This window comes from Haliotis rubra, unplaced genomic scaffold (genome assembly GCF_003918875.1).
Source record: "Haliotis rubra isolate DU_JTF1 unplaced genomic scaffold, ASM391887v1 Scf351, whole genome shotgun sequence".
Taxonomy (NCBI): Eukaryota; Metazoa; Mollusca; class Gastropoda; order Lepetellida; family Haliotidae; genus Haliotis; species Haliotis rubra.
In genome coordinates this window covers 211,400-232,275 of record NW_025767026.1, presented here as the reverse complement: position 1 = coordinate 232,275, position 20,876 = coordinate 211,400, and the positions used below count along the sequence as shown (strand labels likewise).

At 38.7% G+C, this 20,876-nt stretch overlaps 1 protein-coding gene across 1 annotated transcript; it reads left to right on the top strand.

Annotated features, from left to right (window-relative positions):
• Positions 1 to 1,676: 1,676 nt before the first annotated feature.
• On the top strand, positions 1,677 to 6,505 carry LOC124285079 (small ubiquitin-related modifier-like). Its single transcript, XM_046721228.1, has 5 exons — positions 1,677 to 1,760; positions 1,864 to 1,959; positions 3,533 to 3,610; positions 5,512 to 5,583; positions 6,049 to 6,505. The coding sequence occupies exons 1-5, from the start codon at positions 1,740 to 1,742 to the stop codon at positions 6,106 to 6,108; spliced, it is 327 nt and encodes a 108-aa protein (XP_046577184.1). The 5' UTR covers positions 1,677 to 1,739; the 3' UTR covers positions 6,109 to 6,505.
• The last annotated feature ends 14,371 nt before the right edge of the window (positions 6,506 to 20,876 follow it).

The following is a 20,876-nucleotide window of genomic DNA, read 5'->3' as shown; positions in this document are numbered from 1 at the left end:
GTGACAAGCTGATGCTTTACGTGTCTCCATGAATTCTGCATATGAAAAGTGCAAATTGTAACTAAGGGCCTATTCGATAATGCGAAATCGGTTTTGGTTTCTGGAAAACCATGCACTCGATTGTCGAAACCTAAAACTGGGTTCTGAAACTTCGAAACCATCCCCGAGGCAGGTTTCGCAGTTTCGGTTTCGCGTTCCCTCACAACAAAGATGGTGGAAACGAAGTTCAGCTGATCGTGGTGGCAAAATAGAGCAGCAGTTTCTGTAACCAAAACAATAATGAAAATCAAATGAAAACTAGGAAAATATTATTTAGAACCGCAATCTATTGAACATGACTATTTTATGTAACTTGTATACATATAATTGCCTGTTACAGTATAATTACATATACGCAAATATTTACCTCCAAGAGCATCTCATCTCTTTATTATTTGTTCATTCCCTGATAAAATGACAAAAATATACCTTCGCCAATGCTGTCATCAAATTCCTTCCACATATATAGTAGCTGAGACATTTTTTGTATCCATTTTGAAACCGGATGGTGAAACCATCCACTCGTTTATAAAACTAGAAACTAGTTTCACTTTGAAACCATGTATCCGAAACTGGACACTCGTTTATAACAAGAGAAACCAATTTCAGAAACCAAAACCAGTTTCGCAATGATCAAACAGGCCCTTAGACTTGGATCGCTGTAATCTTGTATATATGTAGTTTGTTTGTAGTTTAAAGCCCCATGCACTCACCAATATTCCAGCTATATGTCGACGGTCTGTAAATAATCGAGTCTGGACCAGACAATCCAGTGACCAACGCATTCATTTTAGCATGTTTGGTATTCTTTGGTAAGAACCACGGTTTTAATTTTACACTTTGTTTCATCAGGGTTAGGTGACCTTGACCAATAAGGTGAGGGGAAAACCCCGGACAATAATAACAAGAACTACAGTCGTTAAAACTGGCAGGATGAATATACACAACATTGTGGCGGTACTACGTTCTATTTTATTTTAAAGAGCATGCTAACGTCGTTTGTTTTCATTTTTTGAACTACAAATTTACCCCGCAAACACATTATGCTTACACTGTGTTAAACTGACAGATCCGTCCCACAAGTAAACAATGTCTTAAGATAACTTTCAGGAGCACAGAAAGCTGAAATTCCTTACTTTCTTTACAAATTCATCCGTAAATCAAGGGCTAGAATAATCGTCAGATAAAATTAGTTTAAAAAGATGTCATTACAAAATAGTTTCTTTTAGACTTATCATCAAGATTTCTTTGATGGGCATTTTAGAAGTTGAGTTGATGAAGAATAATGACAATTATTATGGATATACAACTTCTTTTATTCTGTGGAGGCGACGTTTCGACATAGGTTCTTATGTCATCACTTGCGTGACAACGACATTAGAACCTATGTCGAAACGTCGCCTCCACAGAATAAAAGAAGTTGTATATCCATAATAGTTGTCATTATTCTTTATCATCAAGATATTTATGAAAATAATTTATTTATTGTGTAGTAAATGAAGGAAACATTCGATTGCTGAAATGATAATTCTCAAACTCTGAAAACAGGTTTCGACAGCGACAGTGATGATCCAGTAGGCGGTCGTTATTGTCATTTAGGTATTACAACTAGTCATAGGGAAGTGCTATCTGGTTGACCCGGAAGTTGAAACTGCAGGTGCCCCAAACAGAGCGAGCGTGCAAGGAGCGAAACTTAGAGGATGTCTGACCAGGATCAGGGTGTATGGATTTTTTAATAGTTACAAACTGTTGCTCGGAAATTTCTTTAGTCGTGAAAAGTCTAACCTTTTCCTGATTGTTCATTGACTTCTTGTATTTTGTCAGGACCATAATCAAGAGACATCGGGACCTGGAGATGGTGGCACCGCCAGTGCCAGCGACTCGTCAAGTGAATATATCAAACTGAAAGTTGTCGGCCAGGTGGGGACACTTATGCTAACTGTCACAAGTTTTCACGGAAACAGCATATGGGCAATTGTATAATTAGATCAGTTTCTCCAAAATGCGATGATTAGTTACCGTAATTTTGGATTTGTCAGTGTTGCAAAATAGTGTTCGTTTGTTTATGACCCTATGAAATTCGATCCGGGATAAAGAGATTCAGCATATATTGTCCCCTTTCTTTGGTTGACAAATTTAAAGAAATATCTGTCTTAAGGTAAGTTCTCATTCATCAATATGCAAAATAGCAATAAATATATTATTTTTTTCATTAAAAAATGGCCAAAAATACTACGATGAGTGGTTGTACATCCATTTTGATACTTTTAATGGAAACTGATGAATTGTCGTCCATAATGTCTTGAACATTTGCCCACATTTGGTAGAAAAATAGAAGAATATGTACTTAAATCATGAATTGTCCTAAAACATTTGTTTTTCAAAATATAAATCTGGTTTTGCCATATTAGTCTTCAGTTTAACCTCATGAATTTTGACTAACATATTTGTCCATTCTCCATATGAAACTTATGCTAATTAGTTGATTGATTATGATCACCCCTTTCAAAACCAATGCCAGTGGTCATTCTGCCTTCCTGTTGTTGTTTTGTTACTGACTTAATGAACAGAAAATGCTTGAAGATATATAAAACATTATGGGAAAATAGTTTTATAAAAAACTATTGTTTGAATAATTGTTAGTTGTATTCTGTGGCACTGTTGCTTCTGATTGCCTGAGGTGCTGGAGTAGCCTTGTGGTTCAAGTGTTCATTCATCATGCCTTAGATCCGGGTTCGATTCCCCATATTGTACAAAGCATCAAAACATACTAACTCACATTAGCTCCCAATATATTACTACACATATCACAATATTTGTCAGTACACAGTGATTTTAAATATGATACATGTATTTTAAATATTGTGATATGATTGTCTCATTGAAGTCCTGATTCTAAGGAATGAAAAACAAATATCCATTAAAACCAGTGTGTTAAGCCCATTTCTGGTGTCCACAGCTGTGATATTTCTGGAATATTGCTAAAAGTGGTGTAAAACTAAATTCACTCACTCACTATTGTCATTGTTACATCTTTGTTTCTTTGTAATATTTATTTTTTAGTCACGATATGGCTGAATGTACTTACTACATCTTTTGTTTCTTTGTGGGGAATCCATATCCTAGCAACCAATATTGGTCATAAGAGATGACCAAACTGACTGGATGGCCACTGTTGTTTGTTGATAAGCAACAGCTTGCTTCACAAGACTCCAAAAGCTGTTTACAGGGATGGGGTAGCCTAGTTACTTAAAGCAGCCTTGGCTCGGCTCGTCAACCAAGATCCAGGTTCGAATCCCCACATGGGTACAATGTGTGAAGCCCATTTCTGGTGTCCCCTGCCGTGATGTTGCTGGAATATTGCTAAAAGCGGCGTAAAACCAAACTCAGTCAGTCAGTCAGTTTACAGGGATGGCAGTTTTCTGCTGATCTGCGGATTTCCGCCGATTTTATTTCAAATTATTTCACATTGAGGTTCCATGTGTGTTTGCAGGACAGCACAGAAATACACTTCCGTGTGAAGATGAGTACTCCAATGTTGAAACTGAAGAAGTCGTACAGTGAAAGGATGGTGAGTGGTGGCCATGTACCGATACTGTGTCTGAATCAGTATCCATTTTGAAACTGACCGCCTCCGTGGTGTAGTGGTTGGAGCATCCGCCCAGAGCGTGGAAGGTCGCGGGTTCGATCCCCGGTGGCATCAGACCGAAATACATTAAAATATGGTACTTGTTGGTCCCTGCCTGGTGCTTGGCATTAATGGGTACAACAAGGACTGGTCGGCTCGAGTCCGTGTAATGTATTCATGACTGCGGCATGGTATTCAGTGAGCTAGCACAATAAAACCAGTTGTATAATAAGTGAGCTAGCAGCCACATAAAACCAGCTTTATAATAAGTCTATGGCTAAACAAGTCAGCCACACATATAAACCCAATTTCTGAATATTTTAAGTACAACATTAAACCCATATGCAAATATTGCTTAAGTGCGACATTAAACCCAATTTCGCCTTACCTCACGTCATTTTGAAACTGACATTGTATCTCTATCTGTCACCATAACATGTAACTTAGGGGCCACAGTATGTAGAACAATGGATGTGTATGTATGTCCACTGTCACTCACTGTCAAACACTTAGGCTTCAATATTTCAGAATACGAATCACGCTATATGTAACACAATTTATTTGCCAATATACAGCCATACAGAGTTTGATAACTAATAACTGTGGCATTGTATCTCAGTGTCTTACACTGTAAAACCTCATTAATCCAGATTTACACAAACAGCCACACACATACATACAGGTCACTCTATAAATAATAAACTTGTATTACTCCTTTCACCTCATCAACTACACCAGTCTGGGAATCACTACTCTACATATAAAACTTCATGGAGGTGGGGATGGGTTGGGGTCTTTTATGTAAATGGAAACGTTATTGATCTTAGTTTTTTGTGGTATACCTAGGAGTATTTCTAAATGTATTTCTGCTGGTATTGTATGTAATTCCCTGTCTCAAGGAAAGTAGTATGTATTTATGAAACCTTATTGATGTGAACTCTTTGTGGTATACTGAGGAGTATTTCTAAATGTATTTCTGCTGGTATTGTATATAATTCCCTGTCTCAAGGAAAGTAGTATGTATTTATGAAACCTTATTGATGTGAACTCTTTGTGGTATACTTGAGGAGTATTTCTAAATGTATTTCTGCTGGTATTGTATGTAATTCCCTGTCTCAAGGAAAGTAGTATGTATTTATAAACCTTATTGATGTGAACTTTTTGTGGTATACTGAGGAGTATTTCTAGATTATTTCTGCTGGGATTGTATGTAATTCCCTTTCTTAAGGAAAGTAGTATGTATTTATGAAACCTTATTGATGTGAACTTTTGTGGTATACTGAGGAGTATTTCTAAATGTATTTCTGCTGGTATTGTATGTAATTCCCTGTCTCAAGGAAAGTAGTATGTATTTATGAAACCTTATTGATGTGAACTTTATGTGGTATAATGTGAGGAGTATTTCTAAATGTATTTCTGCTATTGAATGTAATTCCCTGTCTCAAGGAAAGTAGTATGTATTAAAACCTTATTGATGTGAACTTTTTGTGGTATACTGAGGAGTATTTCTAAATGTATTTCTGCTGGTATTGTATGTAATTCCCTGTCTCAAGGAAAGTAGTATGTATTTATAAAACCTTATTGATGTGAACTTTTTGTGGTATACTTAGGAGTATTTCTAAATGTATTTCTGCTGGTATTGTATGTAATTCCCTGTCTAAAGGAAAGTAGTATGTATTTATGAAACCTTATTCATGTATATATTCATGCTTTTTATGGTATATTGAGGAATATTTTAAAATGTATTTTAATGTATTGTATGTAATTCTGTCTAAAGGAAAGTAGTATGTATACCGATCATCATAATGACCTAACTATCAACACACTGGTACATTCTGTTCCAGGGCTTACAGTTAACGTCATTGAGGTTTTTGTTTGACGGTCGGAGAATCAATGACAGTGAGACACCGAAACAGGTAACGTTAACTCTTGATCCTTAGCTGACTAAAGTTTGAGATAAAGTAAAACTGAATGAAATTAAAAACCTAAATGGCTGACCTCACCATTAACAGGGTTAGACACCATTGTCATACCCAGCGAGTACAGTAGTTCCCAAATGCGTAGATCACTCATGCTGTTGATCACTCTATTGTCTGGTCCAGACTCAATTATTTACAGACAGCTGCCATATAACTGGAATATTGCTGAGTGCGACGTTAATCAATCAATCAGTTGTTAAAATAGTAAAATAGGTGCCTTTAGGAAAATTACATTTTGGGTGGTAGTTTTGTTCCAGGTAGGAAAAACAGATTATCATAAGTGACATTTTTGTGACAATTTTGAAAAACGATATTGAAGTGTAATTTTAGCTTTCTAATGTGGCAAGTAAAATTACAATTTGGAAAGAATAATAATTCCCGGTGACTATTCTGTGTTTTCAGCTGGAGATGGAGAACGACGATTCTATTGAAGTTTACCAGGAACAGACTGGAGGCCACTGATATCACATATGACACATCCCCGCGACACCTGTTGTCCACAGACTAAAACGTTGAGCATCCAGTTTGGACACATTCAAAGCTCAACTAGTCCATGAAGCTGGCGCTGAACCAAGTCTACAAGTCCGGGACAGATTTGTAAATTCAGTCTTAACAGTACAAAGGAATCGTCTTATCATTTTTGTTTGGTTAAGACATTTTTGTGTTTGGTTATGTTCCTGATTTTCATGTGGCTTATTTCTCTGTATCTTTAATCTTAGAGCAAAGTGTTGCCATAGTTACAGGAATGGAGCCAGCCAGTGAGCTTGTAAGCTTGAAGACCTCTAATCATTTATGTTCCCTTATTTGTTTTATAATGCTCAAGATAAGTGAAGAACAACCAAAATTGAAAGGCTGTATAAAAATGACAGTCATACGAAAAAAATCAGTTCTTTTCTTATTTTGAGTAGTATGTATATTTTTGTTTTTGGAGGCTTGATGTACTGACAAGTTTCAAACACTGCAGTTAGAGATTGGAAGCTTATATTGCACTGCATGTATCAATAAGAAATCAATGTTTTTGGTTGAGGATTTTAGATTAAAGTTTAGGGGATTAATTGTTTTCAGGCAGAGATCTGTTTTTCCAACCTGAGTGGAATTACCAGGCAATGTGAGATAACATTGTTATGTTCAAATTTATTTTGGTTCTAATCTTTTTCTCCTAAATTCAAAATGGTATATTAACGTGAATGACACAGGATCATTCAAACTTCTGCCTTTTGTTGACGAGGTGCTGCGGTAGCCTAGTGGTTAAAGCGTTTGCTTGTCACGCTGAAGACCCAGGTTTGATTGTACAATGTGTAATTCCTGGTGTCCCCTGCCGTGATATTGCTGGAATATTGCTAAAAAGCAGTGTAAAACCAAACTCATTCACACTAAGGAGATCTAGATTTGCTACATTTAGGGGCTTTAACATTGCAGAAAGGGCTGGGTTGAAGGGAAAAATAATGTTGCTTAGAGCTGTAATGTCTTGGTATGCCTGAATTGTGTAGTACCAGGCTGTGGTGAGTTTAGACAATGCAGTATATATTACTATTGTAGGATAATGTCTTCATTTATTATAAGTTTTTATTTATCATTTTTACCTTATAAGTAACCAGCCCATTCCTTATGGGGACAAAATATTGATTAAGATATTTCATATATACTTCCCATTCAGAGTTTAGACTCACTTGAAGCACTCACTATATGTTATGTATATATATATATATGGTTACATCGAAGATGAATTTCTCCACTAACGTGGGAGAACCAACTGCAAACCTTATGCAGATGAATTGCACGAGGATCATGCTTCAAATTGCTGAAAAGCATGTGCAAATATCGTGCATGTGAACAGCTGCGTTTTGGTATAAAATTTTGTAAAGAATTCGCCAATTTTCACTCAGTTTCATCATTTATTGAACTCATGACAATATTCTTTTCAACGTTACAAATTTGTTTTACAATACATCAGTTCATGTGTAAACAGTACCTTTAAACAGTATGGAATATTTTGCAAAATTTGGTTCAGAACAGTTGACTGTAGTAAGTGGCTACATCAAAGTCTATACTATTGATGGGTAGTATATACTGTGCTTCATGCATACAAGCCTTCACTCCATGCTCTGGGGCACAAGATGCACACAGTGTTAAGTACCTGGTAGATTGTTGCAGTGATATGAATTGCTACTGAAAATGTATTTGGGTGTTGGAACAGCGTTTCTCAATTTGGTTCCCCTTGATTCAGTACATGCATGTTGAACATATTTGCTTGTTTTGATAGATTTCAGATTACATGAATAAGCATATACTTTGTATGTTTGGCTGGCCGAGTAATGCTGTAGACAGTGTCCAAGATGGAAGAATAACTTTTGAGATGTTTTGGTGTACACGTATGTTGAGTTTTGTATTTTCGTGAAACGTCTAGACATTGTAAATGGCTTGGTTACCTCTTTCATTTGTTTGCCAAATCTCATTGAAATCAGATCTTAGTGCTCACTACAGCTACTCAAAGATCTGGGGACGAACTTCAACTTCTTTCAGTGGTATTTAGGGGTGAGGTGAGGTGAAATGGGGTTTAGCATCGCACTTAAGAATATGTCACTCATATGACAATGTGCATGTGTGTGTATGTGTGGCTACTTGTACTAGCCCAGACTTAATAAGATGGTTTTATAGTGCTAGCTCACTGAGATACCATGCCGCAGTTAAGCATGAATACCCCACTCAGACACATTATACTGACTCAGAGCCGACCAGTCCTTGTTGTACCCATTAATGCCGAGCGCCAGGCAGAGACCAACAAGTACCATATTTTAACGTCTTTTTGAATGACGCAGCTGGAGATCGAACCTGCAACCTTCCGCTCTCCTGGCGGACGCTCTAATCACTATACCACAGAGGCGGTCAGTGGTATTTCACTTACATTAAAAGTAAAGAAGTTGTATATCCAGAGAACTTTCCCCGTTGTTTAAGTACGAACTTTGACTAACCAATGAAATGAGAGTAAACAATCGCTGAGAATAGCGTTTTGTCAGTATTCAAGGATGTCAGCTTGCGGAAATATTAGCTAATGATAGCCATGTCAACAGAAACCCAAAAGCGTATATTCTGCAGGTCATATATCTGTGTTTTATGCTTGGTTTTCATTTGTTATGAGATCAGTGTTGGCAACCGGGGAAGAGAAAATCCATTTTGTAAGTCCTGCCAAACCCTAAATAGTAGCCGTTGTCTGATTGGTTAAATCCGTTTGTCCGTCTCACATTTGATTGGACGGTCATAGGTTGCTCAAAGGTTACCTGACGCGACCTGCCACAAGGTTTTGTTAGACTCAGTATAGCAGTGTAACGAATAATACTGAGCCTAAGTTTACTTAGACAGTTCCAATAGATGGTATTGTATGGCAGTATGGGAATCCCGTTAATGTGGTCCATTTATTTGTGAGGTTAGGGCTGGGACGGGTACTCGGGTACTCGAATCCGGGTCGGGTACAGCGTGAATCGAGGCCTATTTGTATGAATGGAGTACCTGGAAAGGGAGAGAACTCTGTAATGACAAGGGCAGATAATAGCTTGTCTTTTTCATTATTGACGTAACACACGTTTACATCATTGGTATTGTCCGATTAATGGAGGTTATTATCAACGACTAATTTATCTGCGCATGAGCAGTGAGGAGTCAAAGTTACAGTAACAGCGGAACGAAAAGTTCTGTGTTTTAACGATAAATGTAAGTAATGGTGTTACTCTTTATATTGGGAAAACAGACGTAAATTAAATAGCTCAGTTTTAATTACCTATTGCCATCCTTGCAAGTTTTCTGTAATAATTTCTGTTAACTCGTGATTGCATATTCAGAAAGTTGACAGAAGCACTTTATTCCTTACATTTCCGGGTACTCGATTCCATTTTTTCCTACCTGTCCGAGCCCCATATATTTGGACTTGTACTTTTGTTATTGCCATAGCAAATTCCCTTTACGTGGAAGGTCATTCAGATATGACCTCTGATAAGAAGTCTCTACATGTTTTATAGCACATGTGAGCACTAAGATCATGTTTGAATGAGATTGTCATTTTTTCATGTTTCCATGGTTACTGTTTTTGATGAAAACTGATTGCAGTCAGTTTTGTAGACAAAGCGAGGTAGAGTGGTTGGTTGGTTTCTTATGTCTCATGATTCAGGGCTCAGTTCAGTGTGTTTAGCTATGTTAAACATTCATGAGTAAAGCCTGTTATTGAAAAATGTATTTCTTCATGTAAAAAAAATGTCAAATTTGTGCCTGATGTACATTAACTTGTGATCACTTCATTGATGTTTAAACTCACATAAAACTTCAAAATTTATTTACATTACAACGTCACTTATCCATTTATGTATGTAGTTTGTCATGATTTTGTAGACTTGATGTCATCAAACTATGGTCCTTTCTAGACAATATACACAATTTTCTGTTACGTTTTAAAGCAGCGCATCATTTATTTATGTGACACTATCCACACACACACACACACACACACACACACACACACACACACACACACACACACACAGAGGTGTGTACAAAATTGATGACCTCCCACAGAGGTGTGTGACACAAAGTGATGACACTCCCCAGAACAGAACAAAATGTGTGACACACACACTCTCGCGCGCATGCACACCACACCACACCACACCACACCACACCACACCTTTTTAAAAAAAAGTTATCATCACCTCTTTAGCCATAAATTATGGACTGTCCAGGGTTATCCCTGGTTTTGTTTGGCGGGACTTGGTGTTCATATCAACAGCCCCCAAGTTAAATCAAGTCCCGTAAAATCGGAGTTTACATGTTGGACGTTTTCGTATGTTGTCATGTTCGATAAATTTTATTGAGTCAAATCTTGTGGTAACTGATATGTATGTCATGGGTTAGAGGATGTCCCCAGTTACCTATGGTTGTTGTTAGAGGCGATTTAATGTGGATTGGGTGGTCAGGTTCTATGATTTCATTGACAGCGTCTCATTGTATCAGCGTGTGAATCATTATCACAGTATCATCACAAGGTTGTTCCTGACACGTTAGGGGCCGCCATCATATAGCGCTAAGCAACTTAACCAAAATACTGAAACCTGAAGAAGTGCCCTCTATTCCACAGGATTATTCCAGCTATTTTGCAGCAATCTGTCAATAATTGAGTCTGGACCAGGCAATCCAGTGATCAACAGCATGAGCATCGATCTGCGCAATTGGGAACCGATGACATGTGTCAATCAGTCAGTGAGTCTGACCACCTGATCCTGTTTCTTGCCTCTTATGACAAGCATGGGTTGCTGAAGATCATTTTTGTAAGAATAAGTTCTAATAACTGATGCTGTCGTAAGATGTGACAAAATAGTTTGGGTGGCCAGGTTTGTTGACTGGACTGATTGGTGTTATCCCAACAGGATGATCTTTGTTCACACTATCAATCACTGGATCGTCTTGTCCAAACTTTATTAGTTACCAGCTGCCGTCTGGAATATTGCTGAGTAATGTTGGGAATCGGAAACCAAATCGACTGTCGATTATCGGAGGACTTGTGGTGAACGATTATCGATTGTAATTGATATATATAAATAAGTTTTTAATGTAATCACCAATTTTTAGCGTTTTCCCCAAGGCAATTTCTAATTAATGTTTTTTATAACTAATACTGTCATGCAATGAAATGCATGCATGCAAGAAAGACACAGGAAATGTAATTAAACAATAAAAGTGGTTAAATTTTAAAATGCTAACTGTCATCTTTTCATTGCTTGATTGTTTTATTCTATATCATTAAATATGTATACCATCATTCATTCAGTGAGTGAGTCTATGTATACAATGCGCATAGCTTTACACTGTTGAGCGCATGTTTGTTCGTGAATATTCGTCAATTTTAATGGTTAATTTACTTCATTCAGGTGTGTTATGCTAAACAACAAAATTCCGATAAATCAAAAATATGTTTTTTTTACAATCGATAATTATTTTTAATCCTTCTTTCGATCGACTTTCGATTATTTTCGATCATCGGAACACCACTATTGCTGAGGATGGGATTAAAATAACAAACACATGTACATTAACACCTGTATGTATTCGCGGTGATCGAAGATATTCACAGTCCCTTGAAATATTTCATTTGTTACAACAAGACTTGAGTGTTTTCCACTTCAGTTATAATTTCAATAACATACATTTTAGGAGTTATAAGTTTTTAAAACGTTTTGCTTCTCATACCAGTGACATCATGAATGATATTTCAAAATATGTATGTGCAAGTTATTTATTCTTTAAAATGTGTACTTCTTTATATTAACCAACATTGGCAGGTTCCTGGTTTTATCAAAGATGTGACCATCAAGGACCTGCATCATATGGAATTCCTTCACATCAAGTTCGCACACTGTATATACATGTAACCCTCACTCACTCATACACAAATATCCCGGTGGAATCCTATAGGGGTAATATTTTTAGTAATAGAAATATTCTTTGAATCATATTATCCCAGTAATTGATGGTGGGACAATGGTGGCCCTGTCATTTAAGTTGCTGCAGTTTGTGCAGAGTTACATCCCTTGAGCTTGCCAGAAACTTATGTTTGGTTTGGATCCTGGCTTAGCAAGATCATGTTTATCGGTTTGTAAGCACCATATCTGTGTTCATGGCTTTCATCAAATTAATTGTCTGAGACTAGCATCATGGGATTTCTGAGACATACTGCCACTCTGTGACACAACTAAAAATTGTCCTAGGTGCTGTTAAACCCAACTTACTTTTTAAAAATTAAATGAACATTTATATCCTTTGGCTTCATGAGCATTATAATTTGTTTTAGTGGGCTTGAAATTTACTACACATGGTTACCTCCCTTGAATTGGATTCTTTTGTCTCCTAGTTTGCTATCACCAAAGTGGAACATGTCTTACACCTGCTTCAGGTTGTAATCCAACTTGACCCACAAACTTAAATACCGTTAAAATTGTCATTAACATACAAGTCACTCACTCACTCATTGATGTTATGTGTGATATGAACATTAACAAACTTGTACAAGATTTACTCAGTTACCATGGTAACCGTTTCCTCCTTGTTCTGTTGTTAGATGTTGTTATGTCTCAGAATATTCTTTGTTAGTTTATACTTGTGGTGATTCAGGGGCAGAGTTTCAGTGGTCTTTTAATAAACTTTCAGGACAAAAGGGGGGTGGGGAGTAGGGTGCACAACCCTCCACACACACACCCTCCCCCTCTGGATCTGCCTATGTGATTGTTATGTTATTTGAAAGTAAGATAGACTTTTACATAAGTTACATAGGGTGATCGTGTTTACAAAGTAAATATATACATATATATACATATACGTTCTCTCTAGTTTCTTTTAAATTAACAGTAGTTACTCCAGAAGTGCTTTTATGTAATTTTTACAGTGTGATGTAGTTTTACTTGTAATTTTTGTGATGTTTTAATTTAGGGGTGTTAATATGCCTACAGTTTTGTGACATTTCAGTTAAGATACTGTGATTTGTGACATAAGTCATATTACTTTATTCATTCTGTTGAGGGGTGGTGGGGTAGCCAAATGGTTAAAGTATAGACTCATAACGCTGAAGGCCTGGGTTCGATTCCCCACATATGAACAATGTGTGAAGCCCATTTCTGGTGTCCCCCGTCATGATATTGCTGGAATATTGTTAAAAGTGGCGTAAAACCATTCTCAACCACTCATTCTGTTGAGAGCAGCAAACTGGAAGCAGTTGGAACCAGTTTGTGCTGGTTTATTTTAGATCATAATGCTGTTCTTTTTCAAAATAATAATGCTTATCATTATCATAATTATAAGAGTTTGAATGATGTTTTAGGGCTATGTTGTAGCTGGCAGATCAGGTTATCAACACCTCACTAATGTAAATTGTTGAAAATTCATACATAATTCAAATATGAATCAATATGTCGCTCAGTTACCATTTGGATACATCGGTGAATTATGTCACTAATTGTTTGATCGGCATTCTAGAAGTTGGTGAGACAAAAATGAAGCATACAACTTTGTGGATGACAAATTCTTGTTTATTGCATAGAGCGATGTTTCAATGTAGATTCTTACACCTTTAGCAAGCTAAAAACTTTTAGATAAAGGTTTAGGAATCTACAAGGAAATGTCGCTCTTTGCAATAAACAAGAATTTGTCATCCATACAGCTGTATACTTCATAATTGTGTCACCCCTGTATTTTATGTTCTGCTGTTAAAGAGGATGTAGTGTAGCTCAGTGGATACTGTGTTGGCTTGTCAGGCAGCTATCTCGGGTTTGATTCCCAGTGTGCTGTTCTATGATATGGCAGCACTTGTACTGAAGGTACTAAAATTCAATACACCATCTCTCAGCTTTCATCATTGTATGTGTAAATTAATTTAATTTTATCAATGAATAACTTAGTGGTCATAGTCCCGTCCCTACTGTTTAAAAATTTCAAGTTGGATTGGTCACATGTATGAAGTGAACATGTTTTTGTTACAGAGACCATATACTGGTATGGATATATGGTCTCGTTGTTGAGATACAGTGACAACTTGGCTGTGTATGCTAACAGATCATGTAGAGTTATCTCCCTTTATCAGTTGAATTGTGGATGGCAGGGAACATGGTTGTTGATTAATGGATGGTTTGTGAGAGAAAAAGGAGTCTTTTAGTGATATTAGAATTTAATATCACTCCCCAGGACAATATTACCTTGAGTGTTCTCCTGTCAGCTATGCTGGTCACAGATGGCGACTATGAGGATTGTGTGGTGACGATCGGTAACTTGATTGGTTGTTTGCCGTCATACCCTTGTGACATATCCCTGTATTTCAATATTTTCTGTTGCTGTATATGTGAGATATTGGTGAGTGCTGTGTTAACCAACAAACAGGCAATTGATTCTTCTTAGGAGTTTAAGTTGGTTTTTAGATTTACTCCCCAAAAAAAGGTATATGGTTGAAAAAGAACTGTGAAAATCTCTAAAAATATAATCCTTTGAAACGAAAGTGATTTTACTGGGCAAAGGATTATTTCATTCCAGCATTGAAATAGTTTGATTTTTTTTTCATAGCTGAAATGTTTTCTGAAATATTTATAACTCTGCAAGGAGTCCCACAGGATGAATATATAAACATTTTATTCAACTTTGCATTTTTAAAACTTGTATTAGTTCTGTAAATGAAGAATATCAAAGGATGAACATTGTCTTGTGATTGTTATGATGCTAAGATCTTAACTCTCATACACGAACATGCTTGCTGTGTTTCGGTGGTCCAACATGATGTGTTACCATGGTTACACAAACATGCTTGCTGTGTTCCAGTGGTCCCACGACATGATGTGGTCATGAACATGCTTGCTGTGTTCTGGTGGTCCATGTGTGTTACCATGGTTACACGAACATGCTTGCTGTGTTCTGGTGGTCCTACATGATGTGTTACCATGGTTACATGAACATGCTTGCTGTGTTCTGGTGGTCCTACATGATGTGTTACCATGGTTACATGAACATGCTTGCTGTGTTCTGGTGGTCCAACATGATGTGTTACCATGGTTACATGAACATGCTTGCTGTGTTCCGGTGGTCCAACATGATGTGTTACCATGGTTACATGAACATGCTTGCTGTGTTCTGGTGGTCCTACATGATGTGTTACCATGGTTACATGAACATGCTTGCTGTGTTCCGGTGGTCCAACATGATGTGTTACCATGGTTACACGAACATGCTTGCTGTGTTCGGGTGGTCCAACATGATGTGTTGCCATGGTTACATGAACATGCTTGCTGTGTTCTGGGGTGATGTATCCATGTGTTACCAGTCTGCCTTGCTGTCATTCCACAGCCTGAAACATGTGTTGCTCTGTGTTACACAAACATTTTGCTGTGGAGCATTGACGGGGTCCTCATGTGTTCTTGTTCTCATGGATTTGCTGTGTTTCTTTTGATCACGATGTGTTGCAATGGTTACATGAACATGCTTGCTGTGTTCCGGGGCCCCTCTATCACAAATTCCAGTCTGCCTATAGGTCATTCCACAGCACTGAAACAGCTCTGCTCTGTGTTGTTAATGATTTGCAGTGGAGCATTGACAGGGGGAACTCAGCTGTTCATGTTCTCTTGGACTTATCGTCCGCGTTTGATACGGTGGATCACCAGATACTTCTATCAAGACTTCAGTTACAGTACGGATTAAATGATATGACTCTTCTATGGTTTAGGTCCTACTTATCAAACAGGACTCAATCTGTTGCTGTTCATAATGCTCAGTCCGAGGAAGCTATGCTTCTTTGTGGTGTACCACAGGGATCGGTTCTCGGTCCTGTATTGTTCTCTTTGTATACCAAAGAAATTGGCGACCTGCTTTGTGAGAAAGCTACTAATCATCATCTCAATGCTGACGATACTCAGTTGTTTGATGGTATTACCAGGGGCTGTGACAACAATTCTGACTTAACCAGAATTGAAGATGCCATCGACCATATTGGTGCGTGGATGTTCAATAACAAACTAAAACTAAATGAACACAAGACAGAGGTTATGATTGTTGGCACAAGTAACATGTTAGTAAAATCACAACATGATCAGTTGAAAGTTGGAAGTATGGTCATTCAGCCTTCTCCATATGTCAGAAATCTTGGCGTCCTACTCCAATCTGACCTCTCCATGAAGAAACAGATTTTGGATGTATGCAGAAAATGTCACTTCCATCTGCATAACATTGGACAGATCAGACATCTCCTGTCACAGGATGCTGCGGCTGCCCTGGTGAGAACACTGATTCTCTCACGACTTGACTATTGCAACAGCTTGTTGGTTGCAGCTTCACAAGAGTCCATCCAAAAGCTCCAACGAATCCAGAACACAGCTGCCCGCATAGTTACTCTCCAACCTAAACACTGCCGCATCACCCCCATCCTGATGTCTCTTCACTGGCTGCCTATTGAAGCTCGCATTGACTATAAGATCCTAACACTTGCTTATCAGTCCATTCATGGTATTGCACCTGTGTATCTTCAAGAACTCCTCCCTCCTTACATGCCAACAAGAACTCTGCGTTCATCCTCATCTAATCTGCTCTGTGTACCAAAGTGGAACCTCAAATCATTTGGCTACAAGTCTTACCAGAACATGGCATCGGTCAGATGGAATTCTCTCCCTGATGACCTTAAGCTGTCTCCAACCCTTGAAAACTTTAAGCGTCACCTCAAAACCTTTCTCTACAAAAAGTTCTATGGACTTCAATAATGCCTTATTGATTGTTAGCGCGCTATATAAATGGACACATTATTATTATGTGTTGCCATGGTTACACGAACATGCTTGCTGTATTCCGATGATCCTTCATGATGTGTTGCCATGGTTACACGAACATGCTTGTTGTGTTCCAGTGGTCCTATGTCATGTGTTACCATGGTTACGTCTGGTGGTGAAGTTGTCACTGTATATCACTTACATGTATGTATATCATTGTTACCCTGTGTGTACAGCGTGTTTCATTGTATATCATCAGAATTGAGATGTTTTCAATAAACAGTGAACATTTTTAGCTGATTCGTTGTTTTTCAGCACTCTGTTATATATTTAGTCTGACAAGAACATTTCTAGAAGGCAGGTCACTTAATAACTTTTCATGAAACTTTTTGCAATCTGACCTTTAAATCTTTACTTCTGCATCAAGGTCACACACTGCTGTATAACTGGGCCTAGATTTTCGAAGCCGTCTTAGCGCTAATATAGTCATTAGTTAATGTTAATGTATGACACTTATGACTATCATAGCACTATGAGAGCTTCGAAAATCTAGGCCCCTGATCTCAGTTGAATGCAATGATAAAACTGGCACGCTCTTGTACGCAAGCACACACTCACACACTCACACACTCACTCTGTGGTTGGGCGGTGGAGTAGCCTAGTGGTTAAAGCGTTCGCTCGTCACACAGAAGGCCCAGGTTCAATTCCCCACATGGGTACAGTGTGTGAAGCCCATTTCTGGTGTCCTCCACCGTGATATTGCTAAAACAATACTCACTCGCTCACTGTGTGGCTATAATGTGATGTTATGTCATTTGCTTGTCACGTCTCCTACCATACCAAGAATTCAATATGGATGTTGTTGTCGCACACAAATAATTCTGCCATTACTTTGTCTCCAGCTGGCATTTCCCTCCCTGGAATCAGTCACACCCACAATCTTTTTTAAGTACAAAAACATTATATGGATATATATAGTGGATACAGCTTTTTTAGATAGTGGGGGGTGGGTGCACACGATATTTTGACGAGAACTTCAATGGTGATTAATAAACTTTCAGGACAAAGGGGCGGGGGGGGAGGGTGCATGACGCGCGCACACACACACATACACACTCTAGATCCGCCTGTGTATATGTTTTGGAAACCAAATTACGCCTATTGAATTAGTAACATAAAATATACACATGTAACTTAATTAAGCAATCCCCTGTTTTAGATTGGTTGCAATATACCAGTTATATGGCAGCGGTCTGTAAATAATCGAGTCTGGACCAGACAATCCAGTGATCTACAGAAATCCCTGTTTTTGATCAGTGATATGAACAGAAAGGTGTCAGAACTTTCATATTTCTGGAAGGGCAGTAATGCCTGATTATCTGATTAACATTGAATGGTTGATCATGACTACAGAAAAACAACAAAATATAGGCAATATGTTCATTTTTATGCTCTGTAGGTGAGAAATGCCAACACTGATTTTGTAGAAAATTAGTTCATTAAATACGTATTAACCTGGCAGGACACGTGATGAGATAGTGCCGAATCACGCTGTCTGTTCAGGCCTCTTGAAATGTACGGAGGTGTTTGACATCAGTATCTCGTGTAACCGCCACGAGCCTGGATGACAGCCTCCACCCTTCTCTTCATACCACAGGTGGGCCTGCGGATACGTTCTCGAGGCAATTGCCGCCACTCCCCCTGCAATGCTGACTCCAGTTCACCCACAGTTTGTAAGGAGGGACCCTTGCTTACAAACGACGTCCATGAATTTCCCAGATATGCTCGATGGGGTTCAGATCAGGGCGTCTTGCAGGCCAATGGAGAGTCTCAATGGCATTTTTCGCCAGGAACTCTCCCAAAGCAGAGGAATAATATGAGTGAGAGTTTTAGCAATATTCCAGCAATATCACGGCGAGCCTCACACATTGTACCCTTATGGGGAATCGAACCCGGGTCTTCAGCGTGACGAGGGAACACTTTAACCACTAGGCTACCCCACTGCCGCTGTGAATAACGTGATCTATAGCGTTGCCGTCCATGAATACGGGCGGGTATCCAATGGGTGGTTATCAAAATGAGACACAACAACTTGATCAAGAATGTCCGTTTTGTAGCTCTTGCCATTAAGATTTTACCGTACAGTCACCAATGTCAAGTTACAGCCATGGGAGATACATCCCCACACGATAACTGCGTTGATTCAAACGAAGCGTACATGACTCACGTAACGGACTAGAGTGTGGTCTTCCTGGGTTGTCTTGGCGGTGGTCGATCCGTGACAGGGCCTGTAGGTGTTTCCGGACAAGTCGTCTGGGCCCTGTTTCACAAAGCTCTCGTAAGCCTAAGATCTCGTAACTTTTCTCGTAGCATTCGTACTTCCTATACTGTAACACTGACTAACGATAGTCGTAGTGCTACGAGAGCTTTGTGAAACGGGGCCCTGATGACAGAGTGGCAGCATAACGTAGGGACGTCTGATCGGACGGCGTTCCCTCAAGACCCGCAGCCCGTAGACTCCGTCTGATGGTACTGGTTGATAGTAACAAATAAACCGATTTGAATTGAAAAGGAACCCTAGTAAGTTGGGAGAATTCTAAACTTGCTTCATTTAAGGCTTTAGCACTGCGTGTGTGTGTGTGTGTGCGCGCGTGCGTGTGTGTGTGCGTGCGGGGCTGGGTGGAAGCGCAAATAATGCGGTTCAGGGACAGTGAGACAGACTTATTCTTTGGCATGGGTCATGGATTGCGTCAGGACTCTGCAATCACGGTCACTGGTCATGGACGATCCTTCACTTCACAGGTTACCACATGCTTTCTCACACGTCAACAAATAGCCTTGTGGTTAACGTACGCCTGACGATTCGGGTATACGGCAACATAGAGGGTCCATCACGCCGCAAACCCCACGTGATAGACTCAACTGTTGTAGCGCCTTTGTTTCGACAGAACATTGACCCATGAAGGTCCGGGTTAGAATTGATCTTCAGTAACCCATGCTTGTCGTAAGAGGTGACTAACGGGACTTGGATACATGTCATCGGTTCCCAATTGCACAAATCGATGCTCATGCTGTTGATCACTGGATTGTCTGGTCCAGACTCGATTATTTACAGACCGCCTTCATATAGTTGGAATATTGCTGAGTGCGGCGTACTAAACTCAATAGGGGTGGGTATTGCAGAGGATTTTCATATTGCGATATGTTGCGATGCGAAAGCATGTATTGCGATATGTATTGCAATATATTGCATGAAGTATTTGTAAACAAAAAACTACTTATAATCGAGTTAAGTCTTGATTTATAGAGCAAAAACACGTCTTGTATGCCAATAACTTGTCATCGTGTACTTCCTGAAAGTCTTCATTATCCCATGTTAAAGAAAAGGTTTAGCTCTGTTTTAAATCAGTTCAGAAAACTAAGGTGCAGGTAATTATAAAATATATAACCCAATGTGCTTGGTGTCTTCGCAGCACGTGAGTGAGTTGGGTTTTACGCCGCCTCTAGCAATACTCCAGCACTATCACGGCGGGGGACACCAGGCCCCGGGGTCATGAAAGTGACTTAAGTCTAAAATTTGCTTAAGTCTGTCATTTTGATCTTAAGTCCAAAAAATTGTCTTAAATCGGGGATCACGTACATTTTTTAGTCTGAAAAGTTAAGACTGAGATCATTTTTTGTCTTAAATCCTGAGACTGCTACCTACCAGTCTTAAGTCCTTTTTGATGCCGAGTTTTTTTTCAGGCGCACAATTCATAAGGTTTGAAAAGTGAACGTTGTGCGAGATTTGCGCTCGCGTGGTCCTGGATCTGCGTACAGCTATAAAATTACACAGAAATGTGGAATATTAAATTTCCTATCCGTAGGTATAAGTATAAATGCAAATACCTCGGCGGTTTGAGAAATAAACACTGCTAAATGATGTCCAAAATTTTGCTATGCATTCAAAAACAGTAAATT